This window comes from Toxotes jaculatrix, chromosome 4 (assembly GCF_017976425.1).
Source record: "Toxotes jaculatrix isolate fToxJac2 chromosome 4, fToxJac2.pri, whole genome shotgun sequence".
Lineage (NCBI taxonomy): Eukaryota > Metazoa > Chordata > Actinopteri > Toxotidae > Toxotes > Toxotes jaculatrix.
This window is the reverse complement of record NC_054397.1, coordinates 3,610,050-3,624,723: the sequence shown is the minus strand read 5'-3', so window position 1 is coordinate 3,624,723 and position 14,674 is coordinate 3,610,050. Positions and strand designations below refer to the sequence as shown.

At 41.7% G+C, this 14,674-nt stretch overlaps 1 protein-coding gene across 1 annotated transcript; it reads left to right on the top strand.

Annotated features, from left to right (window-relative positions):
- Positions 1-651: 651 nt before the first annotated feature.
- Positions 652-12,008, top strand: LOC121180807 (transmembrane protease serine 6). The gene is made up of 18 exons (XM_041036457.1): positions 652-726; positions 1,457-1,589; positions 1,993-2,135; positions 2,355-2,422; positions 2,696-2,883; positions 3,093-3,134; positions 3,498-3,702; positions 3,869-4,005; positions 4,518-4,630; positions 4,720-4,829; positions 5,844-5,986; positions 6,083-6,181; positions 6,432-6,545; positions 6,898-7,014; positions 7,524-7,692; positions 8,279-8,556; positions 10,027-10,163; positions 11,050-12,008. The coding sequence occupies exons 1-18, from the start codon at positions 652-654 to the stop codon at positions 11,212-11,214; spliced, it is 2,436 nt and encodes an 811-aa protein (XP_040892391.1). The 3' UTR covers positions 11,215-12,008.
- The last annotated feature ends 2,666 nt before the right edge of the window (positions 12,009-14,674 follow it).

Here is a 14,674-nt window from a genome sequence, read left to right as displayed (position 1 = left end):
AAGACTGGCAAAACTATCCAAAAAACACACAAAACACACAATGATGACACACCTGCAGTGTTATACTAGTGACACCTGCAGATGTCCTGATCCATAAGTCTCCGCCTCAAGCTCAGGCTTTCTCTCTGTACAGCAGACTCGCTTCATGGTCTGCTGGGATTTCATGTTTGCGTGGAAAGTGAAATGAACTCTGGGAAACGAGCTGAAACATAAATAGTCCAACCCTGCATCATTCCCATCAGATTTACCTGAGCAGCGGAGCTGACTGGGAGCATCGCTGTTGCTAAGTGACAATTAGTGACATCAGTGTACCTTGTTCTCACCTGACTCACCGCTGCTCCTTGTAGATGTGAAAGTGCTCTGCAACATTTATGATCAAGCTGCCAGTTATGACTTTGTGGATGTATTTTGGTTTTAATCCACATCCAAATAGCTGAGATAACTCAGCCCACCTCTAAGAAGATCCACAGGAGCTTTGGGAAATATTTTTTATTTTTTTTTACCTTTGGACTTATAAACAGAGAGGAAACCGTTCTCTGTCATGTCTGAGCAACATGGTGGGTTATGTGATTTCCAGAGATGCTAAATAAAAGCTGGTGAATTGAAAATTCAGCCCCATGGACAGTAAGATGGTTTCTCAAGGAACAAAGGATGTGGAGTGATACAATGGCGCTTGGGCACGGCTCATGTGACCAGGGGAACACAAGTCCTTCTCTGAAGAATGGGGTCAGTAATGCTAATACAGAAATACATTTTCAGTCTGAGATTTATCACCTAGTGCATCTAGATTACTGTATGACGAACCTGTTGTTAGAGAAAACCAGTATTTAACTGAATTCGTTCTATGCAGGTCTTTTTCAAAATGAGGGCAAATGGAAGAGCTTGTTTTGGTTGATTGTTGACTATAGACTATTAGAGACAGAAATCTCCATACCATGCAGAAGTTGGAATTCATGACGGTTTCACAGACTGAATGACAAAACCAAAGGTATCGTATCTAGAGTGGATTCAAGCTAAAAGGTGTTAGCTCAAACCAAAAGGTTGAAATGCCTAGTTTGTTGGTTTCCATCTGTTCGTCCGTGGAGAAGCGTGCCATATATGGTTCAAACTATTTCAGAATATCTTTTATAAAAAGAAAAAGAGCTTGTTAGATCATGATTTGACCCGGAGAGAAAAAAAACAGTAGAACCTGACAACCCTGTAGCTAAATGTAATCCAATGAGAAACCATCTGCTGAGTGCCTACATCTATGCCCTGAAGTGCCCTCACTCAGACACTGCATAGAAGAAACACTTCAGACTGAATTTTACATTTGTAAATTATATATTTTTAACCACCTCCCACCAAAAATTGCCTGTGTGTTCAGTTAAAATCCAGCTTCAGGGGCTTCTGCATGTTGACTGAAGGCACAAATTCTCCATAGGCCACAGTGAGTTTGTGTCTGTTCTCTCTACAGGTAGAAGCTGGTACACAAGCTGTAGCTCCACCCATAAGGAAGACTCGGTCCTGCAAGTGTCTCCTGGCCTTCTTCACCATTCTCATAGTCATCCTCATTGTCGCAGGAGCCGCACTGGCCTGGTACTTCCTGGGTGAGCAATTTTCTCATGCTACCTTTTTTTTTTTTTTTTTCTTTTAATTTGTGAATTTATATCCGCACATGACTGTGTGGTAGAATGCATCAGCCAGATATCAATAATTTTAAATTGGTTTTACGTTGAATGCCTCAACAACTGTTGGATGGATTATCATAAAGTTACCAGTTCATGTTCCCCTCAGGATTAATTGTAATAAATTAATTGGGTCAAACGTTTAGTTGCTCCAGTATATTGCTTTATATATGCTGGTGGGTAAACATGCTAACCCATTTAACATTTTGATCATGGTATAGATTCTAAACATCAGCATGTTAGCATTGTTAGCATTTCGCTCAAAATCCTCCTGAAGTCTTCTTTATTTATGCTGTGCTGATCTTCACATCTTTCTGTCCAACAGAGTACAGGGTTTGGGCGTTGGAGCCCCGAGTCCAGCAGCAGTACACGGCCTACCTGTCCATCCTCAACAGGACCTTTTCTGCTGATCTGTCCTCTCACACCAGCCCTGCATTCAGGAAAGAGGCCAAAGGAGTAAGCACCATGGTGAGCAGGCACCATGATGTCCTATTATACTGATACTAGAGTAACTCTAGGACCTCAGAGTGAGGTGAAGCTTTTCTGTCCTTCCAGACATAAATAAATTCAATTACAGTAAACTGCCTGAAAACAAACACACAAACAGCAATACCTTGAAGCTAAAAAATATGGAGGGTGGATAGATAGAAGTTAGGGAAGGTGATATTGTCTTTTTCTATCTTTCAGGTAGAGAAGATAATGAAAAGCTCGAGTCTTTCTCGATACTTCAACCACACCACTGTCTTTGCTTTTGGGTACGTGACTTCAATAATAACTGTGGAATCTCGTGGCCAAACGGCTGTGACATAACTTACATCGCTCACCCGCCACAGACACCGTTGCTGGCTTAATCAGCACTCTGACATCACTGTTCGGTACAGGTGCAACAGGGCACACTTCTGCCCGCACCAAGCCATGGTCGCATGTGCAACACATTTGAAGCGTTTAACCAGAGGGAAATGTTGTCTCTCTCTTGTTGTTCAAATACATCTTTGACCACTGTGTAGATCTCTGCTTTGTTTCTGCAGGGAAGGGAGCATTGTGGCTCACTTCTGGATAGTGATGTCTGTGCCAGGCAGCCATGTTGGGAGGGTCACACTGAAGAAGGTCACCACAAGCCTGGAGGACGGCCTCAGGGGGTACAGAGGATCAGAGGAGGAGGTGATGGCCAGCTTTGATGGATACCTCTTCCACCTCCCCTCACTGTCTGTCAGTGGTGAGAGAACAAGGGGAGACGGGGCAGAGACAACGTGTGTGTGTGTGTGTGTGTGTGTGTGTGTGTGTGTGTGTGTGTGTGTGTGTGTGTGTGTGTGTGTGAGACAGAAATTAAATCCTAAGTGTGAGGGAAAAAAGGTAAAAGTGAGATAGAACCACAGTTAGTGACCCTTTAAGTTCTTTTCTGTCTTTTTGTTCTTCTTCCTACAGAAGCTGATTCCAAAGTTAGAGAAATTTTGAAAGCTACATTTGGTATCACACTTTTATTTTCATTTGCTTGTTCATAATTTCTCATTTTGAATTAATTTATCCATCGTGATTGAACTGCAGTTAGCACACAATGCGGCACAATATATATATTTCCCTGAACAAAAAATGTATGCATGGAAGCAACTTCTGAAACTAGGATGTTTTTTCCATCTAATGTTGTACAGTTGTGGTTGTTTCGTGCTTGTTATGAGAGACATGAAACCCTAACTCCCACACTAATAAAACAATCATGTTTCACTTTTTCACAGATAAGTCAATAACCTACTGAAAATATTTTATTGCTCTCAGATCTTACATTAGACCAATTCAGTTCTAACTCTAACTTTTGGGCAATGTTTCCCAAAGACTGTTACCGCTATCAGAAGGTGGTGTCTAGAAGCCCCTCAGCTCTCCGTGGCCCCAGCACAGAGCATTCCTCCTGCCTGTGGCACCTCCAGGCCGACCCAGGCTCCCAGCTGGAGCTCCACATGGAGTGGTTGCTGCCGGAGTGCCAGGACAGGCTGGCCGTGTACAACTCCCTCACCCCCACCGATGCTCACCTCATCACATCGTGCGTTTCTTTCACAGAATTAGACAGATTTTTTTTTTTTTTTTTTTAATTACATGCTGTGACGTATCAGTCCTTTAAAGAACTGCTCTCACCACTAGCATTAAGTGATTAACTGTCTTTCCCACTGTCTCTCTCTCTCTGTCCATCTTCACCTCTGTCCTCCCAGTGTGTACGGCTGCAGCAGACATGAGCGTGTGGTCAGTGTCCTGTCTTCAGGCGAGTGGATGACGGTGGTTTGGAAACAGGGTCTGTATAACTACAAGGACCCCTTCTCTTTGTCTGCACAGGCCTGGGACCGCCAGGGTAAGACCACCTACAGACCCAGTCCTTCTTAACCAGTTCAGACATGTTGCATTCAATATAACATAAATACAAAGACTGAGCCAAGTGAAAAGGTGTAAGGGGGGAATTGTTAAGACAAAAAAGACCAGGAGTCAAAACCACAAAAGTGTACCTCATTAGAGGAAAAGTCCTGGAATCAACAAATTCAGAGAGATACATCCTCATCTTCAGTCTGGACCAAAGTGGTAAACTGAGAGACAGACCAAAAGACCAACACTGAGATCGTTTAGCAGCTATGCCAGCTTACGTTTATGTAGATTTCTGCCGCCTGATCTGGTCGGACTGTAACAAAACCAGCAGGCTCTGTTCTCAGTGGCAGATGGAGATCTGTCAAGCCTTGGCCTGGATGCCCAAAAAATCAAGATGAATTTTTTCCTCTGATTTCTCATCTCATATCTTTGAGTTTAAATGCCACAGAGTGGAACGGATTGGTATTGTGGATTGAAACATTTCTCTCTGTCTCTCTTTCCCAGACTGTAACTCCACCATAGAGCTGAAGGCAGTATCAGGGGTCCAAGGGACACTGAGGACGCCTTTTTTCCCAAGCTACTACCCCCCTGACACAAATTGTACATGGAACTTTATTGTAAGACACTCTTTCATCCACGTGTCTTACACCTCCTGTTTGAATGTGCTTGCACATCACTGTATTTACTGTCCTCTTTGTGTGCTCAGATGTCCAGTGCAGAGATGGGCCTGTCTCTGGAGTTTGAGGGCTACGAGCTGAGCAGAGCCAGCTACAACCAAGCCTGCACCCAGGGACAGTGGATCATCCAGAACCGCAGGTGAGCCCAAGACTCCATAGTGAATCCTGCTGGTCTGTGAGAACTACTTGGTCCAGTCTGATTAGTACAAATTTATTTGGGTGTGCAGCACTCTGAGACTTGCTGAGATTAAAATCTGAGAGCAACGCTGAAAACAGCCATTGAGATTTAAGCTCAAGAGGCAGAAAATAAAAGTGTGTGGTTTGGTATCTGACTGGAAACACTGGGAAATATCAGGCCGGGCTCGGACCGGGGACTCAAATGCAACAACTCGACGCTGGCTCAGGTGAGTAAAGGGAGGTTTATTCACAAGCAGGGGTCGGTACACGGTGGTCAGAAGAATAAGGCAAAAGTATCCAAATCGTTAGGCAAACTCAAGAAACACAAGGGGAAAAAACGCTTGCCACAAGGACGAAGACAAACTGGCAGAGAACAAAGGGGAAGTCACGACTAAATACAAGAGGGGGTGGAGAGAACAATGGGAAACAGGTGCAACACATTAGGGCAGGGCCAGGTAATCAAACAGGCGGGAAACACAGGAGGGCAGGAAATAATTCTGAAACTGATTCAGGGGCTAGATGTGACAGGAAACACTGGTGCATGGAAAAGTTTTCCATACAGGTCATGAAGTGCAGATATTTCAGCTGGTTTTATAATACATAAAACACTAATTGACCTAATTAACAGTAAACAGTAACAGTAAAAAATGCTGTGTTCATATCATCACCTTATTCTATTCTGTGCTGAACTACAGGGGGCAGCAGCGTCCTGTATGTGGCCTTTTTTTAACAGGCATATTTTACTTATTTATTTATTTTCAAAGTGATGAATTTTGAGCTTGTATAACCTCTGTTTATCCACGGCAGGTTTGTCATTAGTGCCTTGAACAAACAGAGTCCAGTGCCTTGATTGAGGACACTCCAAAGTTATTTAAACATCGCTTCTCAAACCTTCCACCACAGCCTTCTTTTTGTCTCTACAGGGAAACGTAACTGGAGTTTCCATTTGATTTCAGTGTCTCTGTCCCTTTGTCAGACTGTGTGGTTCCAGGGGTCTGCAGCCCTACAGCGAACGCCTCTTCCTGCGCTCCATGACAGCAACTGTTTTCATGACGTCCGAGGTGTCACTCACAGGGCCGGGCCTTCAGCTGCACTACAGCGTCTTCAACCTAACAGATCGTAAGTTGTGTTATGTTTACCTAATGTTTTTACTCGTTTCACTTATGTTTGTGAGCATATTTTTTAACTGTGTGCGCATTTGTCTGTGTTTCATAGCTTGCCCAGGCCAGTTTCTGTGTACCATTAATGGCCTGTGTGTTCCTGCCTGTGATGGAATCAAGGACTGTCCCAATGGGCTTGATGAGAGAAACTGTGGTATTTATTTTATGCTTTAAATTGACTGATTTACAGGAAAATGGCACTAAAGCATTTTCATGTCAAAGGAATCCACTGTCAAATAATGCTGAGTTTACAACAGATTTTTCAGAATGGATGAATGAACACCAACTGTGATACCACTTGTGACACTTAAGCCAGTATTATATGAACTTCATTCATATGACTGAATGTTACTACATATAGGGACATACATGGAAGCTGATACATTTCCTTGTGTGTGTTTCAGTGTGTGTGGCTCAGTACCAGTGTCCAGAGGACAGTCATTGTGTGGACTACTACAAGGTGTGTGATGAACACCCGGACTGCCCTAACGCCACGGATGAGATGAACTGTACTAATGGTAACACACACACACATAATAAATGATTTATAACATTAGACTACACTGAATATTTACTAGAGGTCATGGGTGAAGAAAACTTTGCCTGGGATACACAGCGAGGCCATTGGTTACAGCTGAAATGAAACTTTTTTTTTTTTTTTTTTACACCGCACTGTACCTATATATCTTGTCTCATGAGTTTACACCGTGGATAAATATTTAATCCCACAAACTATAAATAAATAAAACTTGCTGTACATTTTCTGACAAACAAAACTTCTGCACTAGTCCTGAAAAATGTCTGTGTGGAGGTTTTAACAGCAACAAAGCAAAACATTAAAAATGTGTGCGTCTGTGTGTGCGTGACCAGGGGTGCAGTGCACAGATATGACCTATGTGTGTGCTGATGGGACGTGTCTGAAGAAGCCCAACCCGGAGTGTGACTCTGTCAGTGACTGCCCGGACGCCTCGGATGAAAAACAGTGTGGTGAGATAATACACACAGACACAGACACACAGACACACACACACACACACCACACACACACACACACCACACACACACACACACACATACACACACACACAAATTTTTTTTGTAGCACTTCAATTCAACTGTGGTTGTGTTTTGACTTTGTACCATTAAATGTTGAGATATCTTCATGGTCTGTGGGGAAGGTTTTTCAAGATTTTCTTCAGCTCAGTGTCAATCTGTTTTTTTTAATAAAAATGAAATTAAGTTTATTAAACGATTAGATTTTTCTTGTGTTTTCTTTAGTTTTCTTTTTCCTTATTGGCTTTAGGAAGAATTAGACATAGTGGATCTTAAAAAAAATAATAATAATAATACGCATATACGCTTTAACTTTTTTGTAGTAAGTCAAGCAATTTGGTTTTTTGTATTTTTTAAATATAACTGTGGATTTTATTTACATTTCATGTACAGTGTTAAGCACATATTTGTAACTGAGTGTTTCAATATATGTGTGTGTTCAGATTGTGGCCTGAGGCAGTTCTCCAGTCGCATAGTTGGGGGGACCAACGCTTCAGAGGGGGAGTGGCCATGGCAGGCCAGCCTGCAGGTGCGTGGTACCCACATCTGTGGGGGGGCACTGATCTCCAGCCAGTGGGTGGTGTCTGCCGCCCACTGTTTCTATGACGACCGGTAAGTGCAGGAAGAGAGACTGAGGAGGAAGTGGTCTGATGACTGAGGTGTAAGAAAGTGTTCCCATAATAAACACAACCTGAAGCACTTTGTTGAGGAAAAAACGAAAAGTTTTAAACTCTTATCAGTAAATCTGTTTTTTTAAGCTTCTGAATCAACTATACTAAATCACGTATACCTTTCTGTTTCTCCTAAAATTCCTCTATGTTCAGTCCTGCTGCTGTGTCTTTGCTGTGCAGGGTTTAGCTGTGACTCAGAGCCAGCAGTTTTAATGCATTAACGTACGCTTGTGACTCTCAAAGCCAGAAGCAGCTGGCTGGACCGTGGCCAAAGATATAACTGCAACATCCTGCGGAGGATTAACAATTCCTCTCTACTTAATTTTTTTGTACCTTGATCAAACGTATGTGCAGCATTTAGTGAATCTTGAAACTTCAGTGGATGAGGAGGATTTTGGTTGGAAAATAGCAAGTTTTGAAGGACATAAAGTTTCCCATGTACATGGCAACAGTCACCAACTGCAGCTATATCTAAAATCTTTGCGATACATTATTTTTTTTTTTATTTTATTTTCCTCATCCTGCAGTCTTTACTCCCCCTCAATGTGGACAGTCTATCTGGGTAAACTTCTCCTCAGCCGCAGCAGCCCCACAGAGGAGGTGGCACGGGTTCAGCAGATCCATCTTCACCAATATTATGACAACGAGTCCCACGACTATGACCTGGCCCTCCTGAAGCTGGACCGGTCCGCGTCCGCAGTGCTGGCTGGACATGCTCGACCCGCCTGCCTGCCCCCGCCTACCCACCAGCTAGAGCCTGGCCTGCTCTGCTGGGTCACTGGCTGGGGGGCTCTCCGTGAAGGGGGTGAGGAGAGAAATAGGGAAAGGAAGCTTCAGGAGATTTGGAGAGAGGAGAGAGGCTGAAATGTTGGTTGTAGAGACAGTGATTGTGGTTTTAATTGAAACCACAATAATTCCTCTCAACTACAGCTTTATTTAGATTAGAACAGGTGAAGAAATATATGTTGGTAGTATCCATTATGCTAACACAACCTATGCCATTTAGTCATTTATTCTGACGTCAGTATCGTTATGTTTTTGCAGTTATTGTTGTAAGATGGAATTTAAAGTCTTAAAGTCTCAGTTAATATGGTTATTAGCATGATCAACAGCATTTTGTGTCGTGAAACCCCTTTTAGTGTGAAGTGTTTCCACGGAGGAAACAATCACATTGTTATTAATCAGAGCCAGTTTTCAGAGCTCACTCACTTTAGCTTAAGAAACAAACTAGCTTGGCTAATTATTACATCCTGATTATTTAGATTTAATAAACTCAACAAATCTCCAAACTATGTGCAAGGACTTGCAATGCTGCAAAACAGTAATCTGAAAAATGCTTTTCTCAGGACCACAAGTAAAGGAATCTTTTTTTTTTTTTTACTCCTGCATTATAAAAGTTTCCATTTGACCTCTGGCTTTGGTATGTGTAGGCCTAGGGGACCACAACATCACACCTTGTAAAGAGACACTTTTAAAATAACTATGAAGTTTTCTAAATATTAACAACTTTAGAGTGGACTTTTATTTGGTGCTTTTGACTTGAAGGCTTACTTTATATCAAATGGTGTCAAAGCTCTGCATTTTGTTTTGCTACAAAGTTGTTTTACTCCTGCCACAGGATGAGCATAAAACTTTTTTTTCCACCAGTTTTGTATTATGCAATATAATGCATTATTTTCACAGGATGTGATGACTTTTGTGGTCTTAAAAAAAAACCCTTTTGTTCAGTTGTGCTTTGAAAGCAATATGTGGGGAGTTTTTGAGGTGTTACTGATGGTGGTGCAGAGTGGGTATGCTGTCGGGATCTCAGAGTAAACATTCTTTAAGTTAAAACTGTAAAGAAAACAGAACATAGAGTAACGTGGGTGGCAGCGTGTGGGATATGATTTCTGTTGTCTGAATGAAATGAAGGCAGCTAAGCTTCATGAAAATTGGCATGACTTATGACTGACTTTTTTTTTTGCTTATTGTTGAGTGTTAAACATTCATATGTTAAATGATTAAAGCTGAGAAGACGAGAACTATCGCTGCAGTTTGTGACATATTTCATTGTATATAGAACTGACACTGAGTAGGTGAATCAGAACTGAGCAGCGAAGACATCAGTGTCAGCTCTTTGTAGACCAGCCAAATGTGACTGCAGCTTTAGGAAGAGGAGGTGCATGCGGACTTAAGGCTTTGTCAAGAAAATAAAGTTTATGCATCATATCTACTGTATAAATAGATGATGAAAAGAGGAATATTCTATTGACCTTTCCCCTCTGACCTCTTCCAGGCAGTGCCAGTAATGTGCTTCAGAAGGTGGATGTTCGCCTGGTCAGTGAGGAAGCCTGTGTTCGCTCCTACGGCCACCTGGTCACTCCCAGAATGCTTTGCGCTGGTTACCAAAGTGGGGACAAAGATGCCTGTCAGGTACATAGAACCACATACATACAGCAACTAAAGACATAACGCTCTTTTCCCCCCACTTCATTTCACTGTCCAGTTTGAATTTAAAGCTGCACTATAATCTACATTTTTATATCAACATTGGACCAATTTATTGTGAGAAATAAAAGATGACACTCGGAGTGACTGTCCAACAGAGAACTGTCATTCAACTCCACAGTTCCCTTCAGCTCTTTTGTTTTCAGTGAAAAAGCTCTATTAAGCTGCTGTACCCAGCCCAGCACCAAATAGAGGACACAGCTAGAAACTAGCTGGTGAACAAAGTGGAGGAATTAGCAGCTAGACGGCCTAATATTTCCTTTAGGAGTTGAGGAACAAAACAGAGCTGAATAGACAGTGAATACTGGACTTATATTTGTTAGGTGGACACAAACACAACTCCATATGCTAACGTTGCTCTATATTTGCCTGACATGTAAAAAGGCATCCGTTTGCATACATTGTCACCTCCATAAGGTGTTAATACTGTAAGTCAGTGTTGTGTTTAGAGGTTGTTGTGCTGCCCCCAAGTGTCCAACAAAATAAATAAATAGATGCAAGTCAAATCAGATGTTCAGACTTTTTTATATTTGGCACTACATGCAGTTATCTAGTATTCAGTATGGTTCCTGCAGTATTTTAAAGAGGATCTAATACACTGAAATGTAAACATCAGTGTGGGATGCACAGAATGATCCACTTAATATAAACTCATGGATAGGGTGCATCATAGAATAGTGACGTCATATCATAGCCTCAGACTCACCAGAATCACCAGTACTGACCATTAGCCTTGTCAGTTGTTATGGTCACGTTGTGCATAGAGCCATATAAAATCTCACTTTAAACCTGCTCTGCCTTTCTGTGTCAGGGAGACTCTGGTGGGCCCCTGGTTTGCCAGAAGCCATCGGGTCGCTGGTTCCTGGCCGGGGTAGTGAGCTGGGGCAAAGGCTGCGGTCGTCCAGACTACTATGGCGTCTACACTCGCATCACCAGACTCACCGACTGGATCAAGAATGTCATCAACACCCCCTGAGACACTGAGGTTCAATGATCATCCCTGCATCAATATTCTCTTCATCCCAGTGCAAATGAAAACATTATCCACATGAGCATAAAAAGCACTGGCAGATGATCTTATAAATCCAGCATACAGTAAAAAAGAACATGCCTAAACCCTCAGTTTTCAGATCACAAAAGTACTGAAATGTAATGATAATGCATAATGAAAGTTTGAGGTGCTTTGCAAAAGCTAATGTAATCCTTTGTTTGATCATTTACTCTTTTACAGACTGGATCATCTATATTTCAAAGACTTATAGACTCTTTTTCCCATAGTAAAACATGATTCTGTTTTAAAATCAAGTTTGCAATGTACTGTGTTTTAGGGCATTGTTGGCTGGAAGTGAATATGAAATACAGCAAGATGAGTGCAGGCATGCTGTACGTAGCCAGCAGTGATTCAAGCTAAATGCTAATGTTAGCGTGCCAACATGTTCAAAATCACTAATCACAAACATGCCAATGTTTCACAGGTGTTTAATATATACCATGTTCCCCATCTTAGTTTAGCATGTTAGCATGCTAACCTTTGCTAATTAGCACTAAGTGTAGCTCAGCTAAGGCTGATAGAAATGTCCTTAGTTTTGTAGTACTGAATTAATAAATTAAAATGGCACTAGGTAGTTTTCAGTGGCACTAGATGACATGTTGAGGGATCATCAATGTTAGTTTATCCTGGAATGAATGTCTGTTCCAAATGTCATGGCAATCCATCTGACAAGATGCTGACACATGTCACTAAAAATGCTAGTCAGTCAGTAGGATGCATCCTCTGAGAATCATGAACACGTGTCGCAAATTTTGTGGCAATAAATTAAGCAGAAATTTCAAAGGATAAGTGAAAACGTTGACCTGCTAAGGAAAAGTTAAGGGATCACTAGAGTCAGCAGGATGCAACCTCTGGGGACAATAAATGTTCATGTGCTATGTCACATTTCTGTACCAAAGTTCTTGATCAGCCATCTGACTGACATTGCCTTACCAGTGCCATTCTGCCAGCATGTCTAAGAACTACTTCCTTTACACAGTGTATGAATTTCTGACTGACACCTCCCTCTTGTGGAAATACATACACCTGCATCTGAGGTAATATTTCATCTTCTGGCACCTGATTTCACAAGATACCTTTGCAGGTTTGCAGGTGTAAGGTTTAATGTCCTCTTTCACAAGCCACTTTTTCAGAGTGTAAGCGGTTATTTTTGGGCTCTATGAATCACAGTGTCTGAGGAGAGCCAATTTTTCTTTTCAACTGATTTTATTATCAACAACAACGGTATTCTCAAAAGGGACTGGGAGCAGGTGCCAGAGCTTGGCATCCCTCCCTGTGGCTAGTTGCTCATGAGTCATTGTGATTTGTAAAGAAAAGTGGGAGGAAGAGGGTTTGTACTTGGAAGTCTATCTATCTATCTATCTGTCTGTCTGTCTATCTGTCTCTGTCTGTCTCCCTCTGTCTGTCTATAACCTGCCTAGTATTCCTCTCTATCTTCCCTGTTCTCTGTCTCATTAACTTCTCCTCTCTCCCACTCATCTTTTTTCACTTTGGATATGAGCCCCAGTCCTCAGGGGATGTTTCAATATTTGGAAGTTCCCATTTTCTGTGTAATTGGCATTTTATTAGGCTTTAAACCATAATGACAGTTCTGCTCTATGTAGCATAACTACAGTGCTCAAACTGGCCTCTGGGGGCCACAGAAACCATCCATCATGGCAGTGGCCCACACAGAAATGTTCAGTGCTTATAAATGACCTTCACACTTCTCTATAGAGATCATTTCAAAGGGACATTGTGACTGACATTTAGATTCTAAAATAGCAGACAGATTTCTCAAACATTCAAAGGGTTAAATGACATTGCCTTCTTGAATTTCAAACGGTGTCTTCCCTTTGGCCACCATCAGGGGGTGCAGTTGAACACAAAGGGTACGTGTACATGAATGGACAAACACAATCACCATTTTTGATTAATGTGAACTAGGGATGCACTGAAATGGAAATTCTTGGCCGAAACCGAAAACCGAATATGAGGAAACCAAGGCCGAAAACCGAAACCAAAAGAAATTATTATGCCAATTATCAGTACCATTGCATTTATGGCTATGACTGTGTACTAACATCACTAAAATTGCGAGGCATTGCGATTACATAAATATGAATGTTTCAAAGAATAAGTCAATTTAAACAAGATTGTAAAATTAAATATGTTCTCTCATAAAAACACAAATGCATATAAGTCAAGTGCTTTTTAAAAATTTTGCTGTAGGACTATAACATAATAGTGTATCAAAACAAAGATTGCCATAGCCCATATGTTAACCGTAGGCCTTTAACAACAACAAATGCACCAAGAGTCGCAGCGCTTTGTTAAGGTTTAAACTTCCTCGCCTTTTCAAAAACGTCCGCCACAGATGGAGTGGGCGTGCTGGGAGGGATTTTACTGTTCTGCACTGCGTTCCTCTCATATTCAGCATAGCAACTGAGATGTTTGGATTTCAGGTGATAAATTAAAGAAATTCTTTGCAGATGCAACCCCTCTTGAAATTTCGACGTTACATGTTTTGCAAATCGCTATCCATGTGTCTTTCTCAGATTTACTGAATTACGTCCACACTGTCAGACAAACTATTCGAGATGCCACAGGACTGCTCCATTTTGATGTCTGCAAATGTAATCCAGTCCACAGCGATGTACTAAGAATAAAACTTGAATAAAATATGGTTTCCATCTGTGATTCAGTGTCAGTTGTTGGCGCTTTCTTTTAGAGATGTAAAGTTTACCAAACTGGGCCACTGAGATGAAGTTGTATTGAAAAAATATTTTGACTTTCTCAGCCTCCCAGACGACGTCACACACATATATCCCCAGAGGTCTTAAAAAGGTTCAGGTGTCTGTTTACCCTCTAAAAATTGGATGCTTTTCTTAAAATATCTGTTACTTATCAGCCATGCAAGTTCATAAACATTATTTCCCTGGGAGGAACAAGGAAACGGCGCAGTGTTTCAGTTTGTTTTCCTGCATCGTGAGCTGTTACCCACACAGCCTTGGAGGAGTTGGGGGGCTTTTAAGGTCACTGACTGACAGCCTGTGACAGTGCAGAGGAGAGAGCCAGACTGAAGATGTATACAGACATTGATTGAGTTACAGGGATGATCTGCAGCCCCCTTAATCTCTTATTCTTCTGTCAGCTAATCATTTATGTATTCAAACAATACGGCAATCCATCCGTATACTGTAGATCAACCCAACCATCAATCAGCATATTTATTTTGAAAAGGAGTGCAGTCCAAAGTAGGAAAGTGATTATCCAAAATCGTGCAGAGGAGCGAGCCAGAAGGAAAAGGCGGGCAGACTTGGCGTGGGATGTTTATTATATTATGGACATCGGCCATCTTGCTGTTCTTATGTTTTGCTTTGCCTGTGAAAACAGTAGGACAAAT

Coding starts and splice junctions, on each gene's coding strand:
- LOC121180807 (XM_041036457.1), top strand. CDS start 652: ATGTGGAGTGATACAATGGCGCTTGGGCACGGCTCATGTGACCAGGGG. Junction 2,423..2,695: donor ACCACTGTCTTTGCTTTTGG/GTACGTGACTTC, acceptor TTGTTTCTGCAG/GGAAGGGAGCATTGTGGCTC. Junction 6,182..6,431: donor GCTTGATGAGAGAAACTGTG/GTATTTATTTTA, acceptor TGTGTGTTTCAG/TGTGTGTGGCTCAGTACCAG.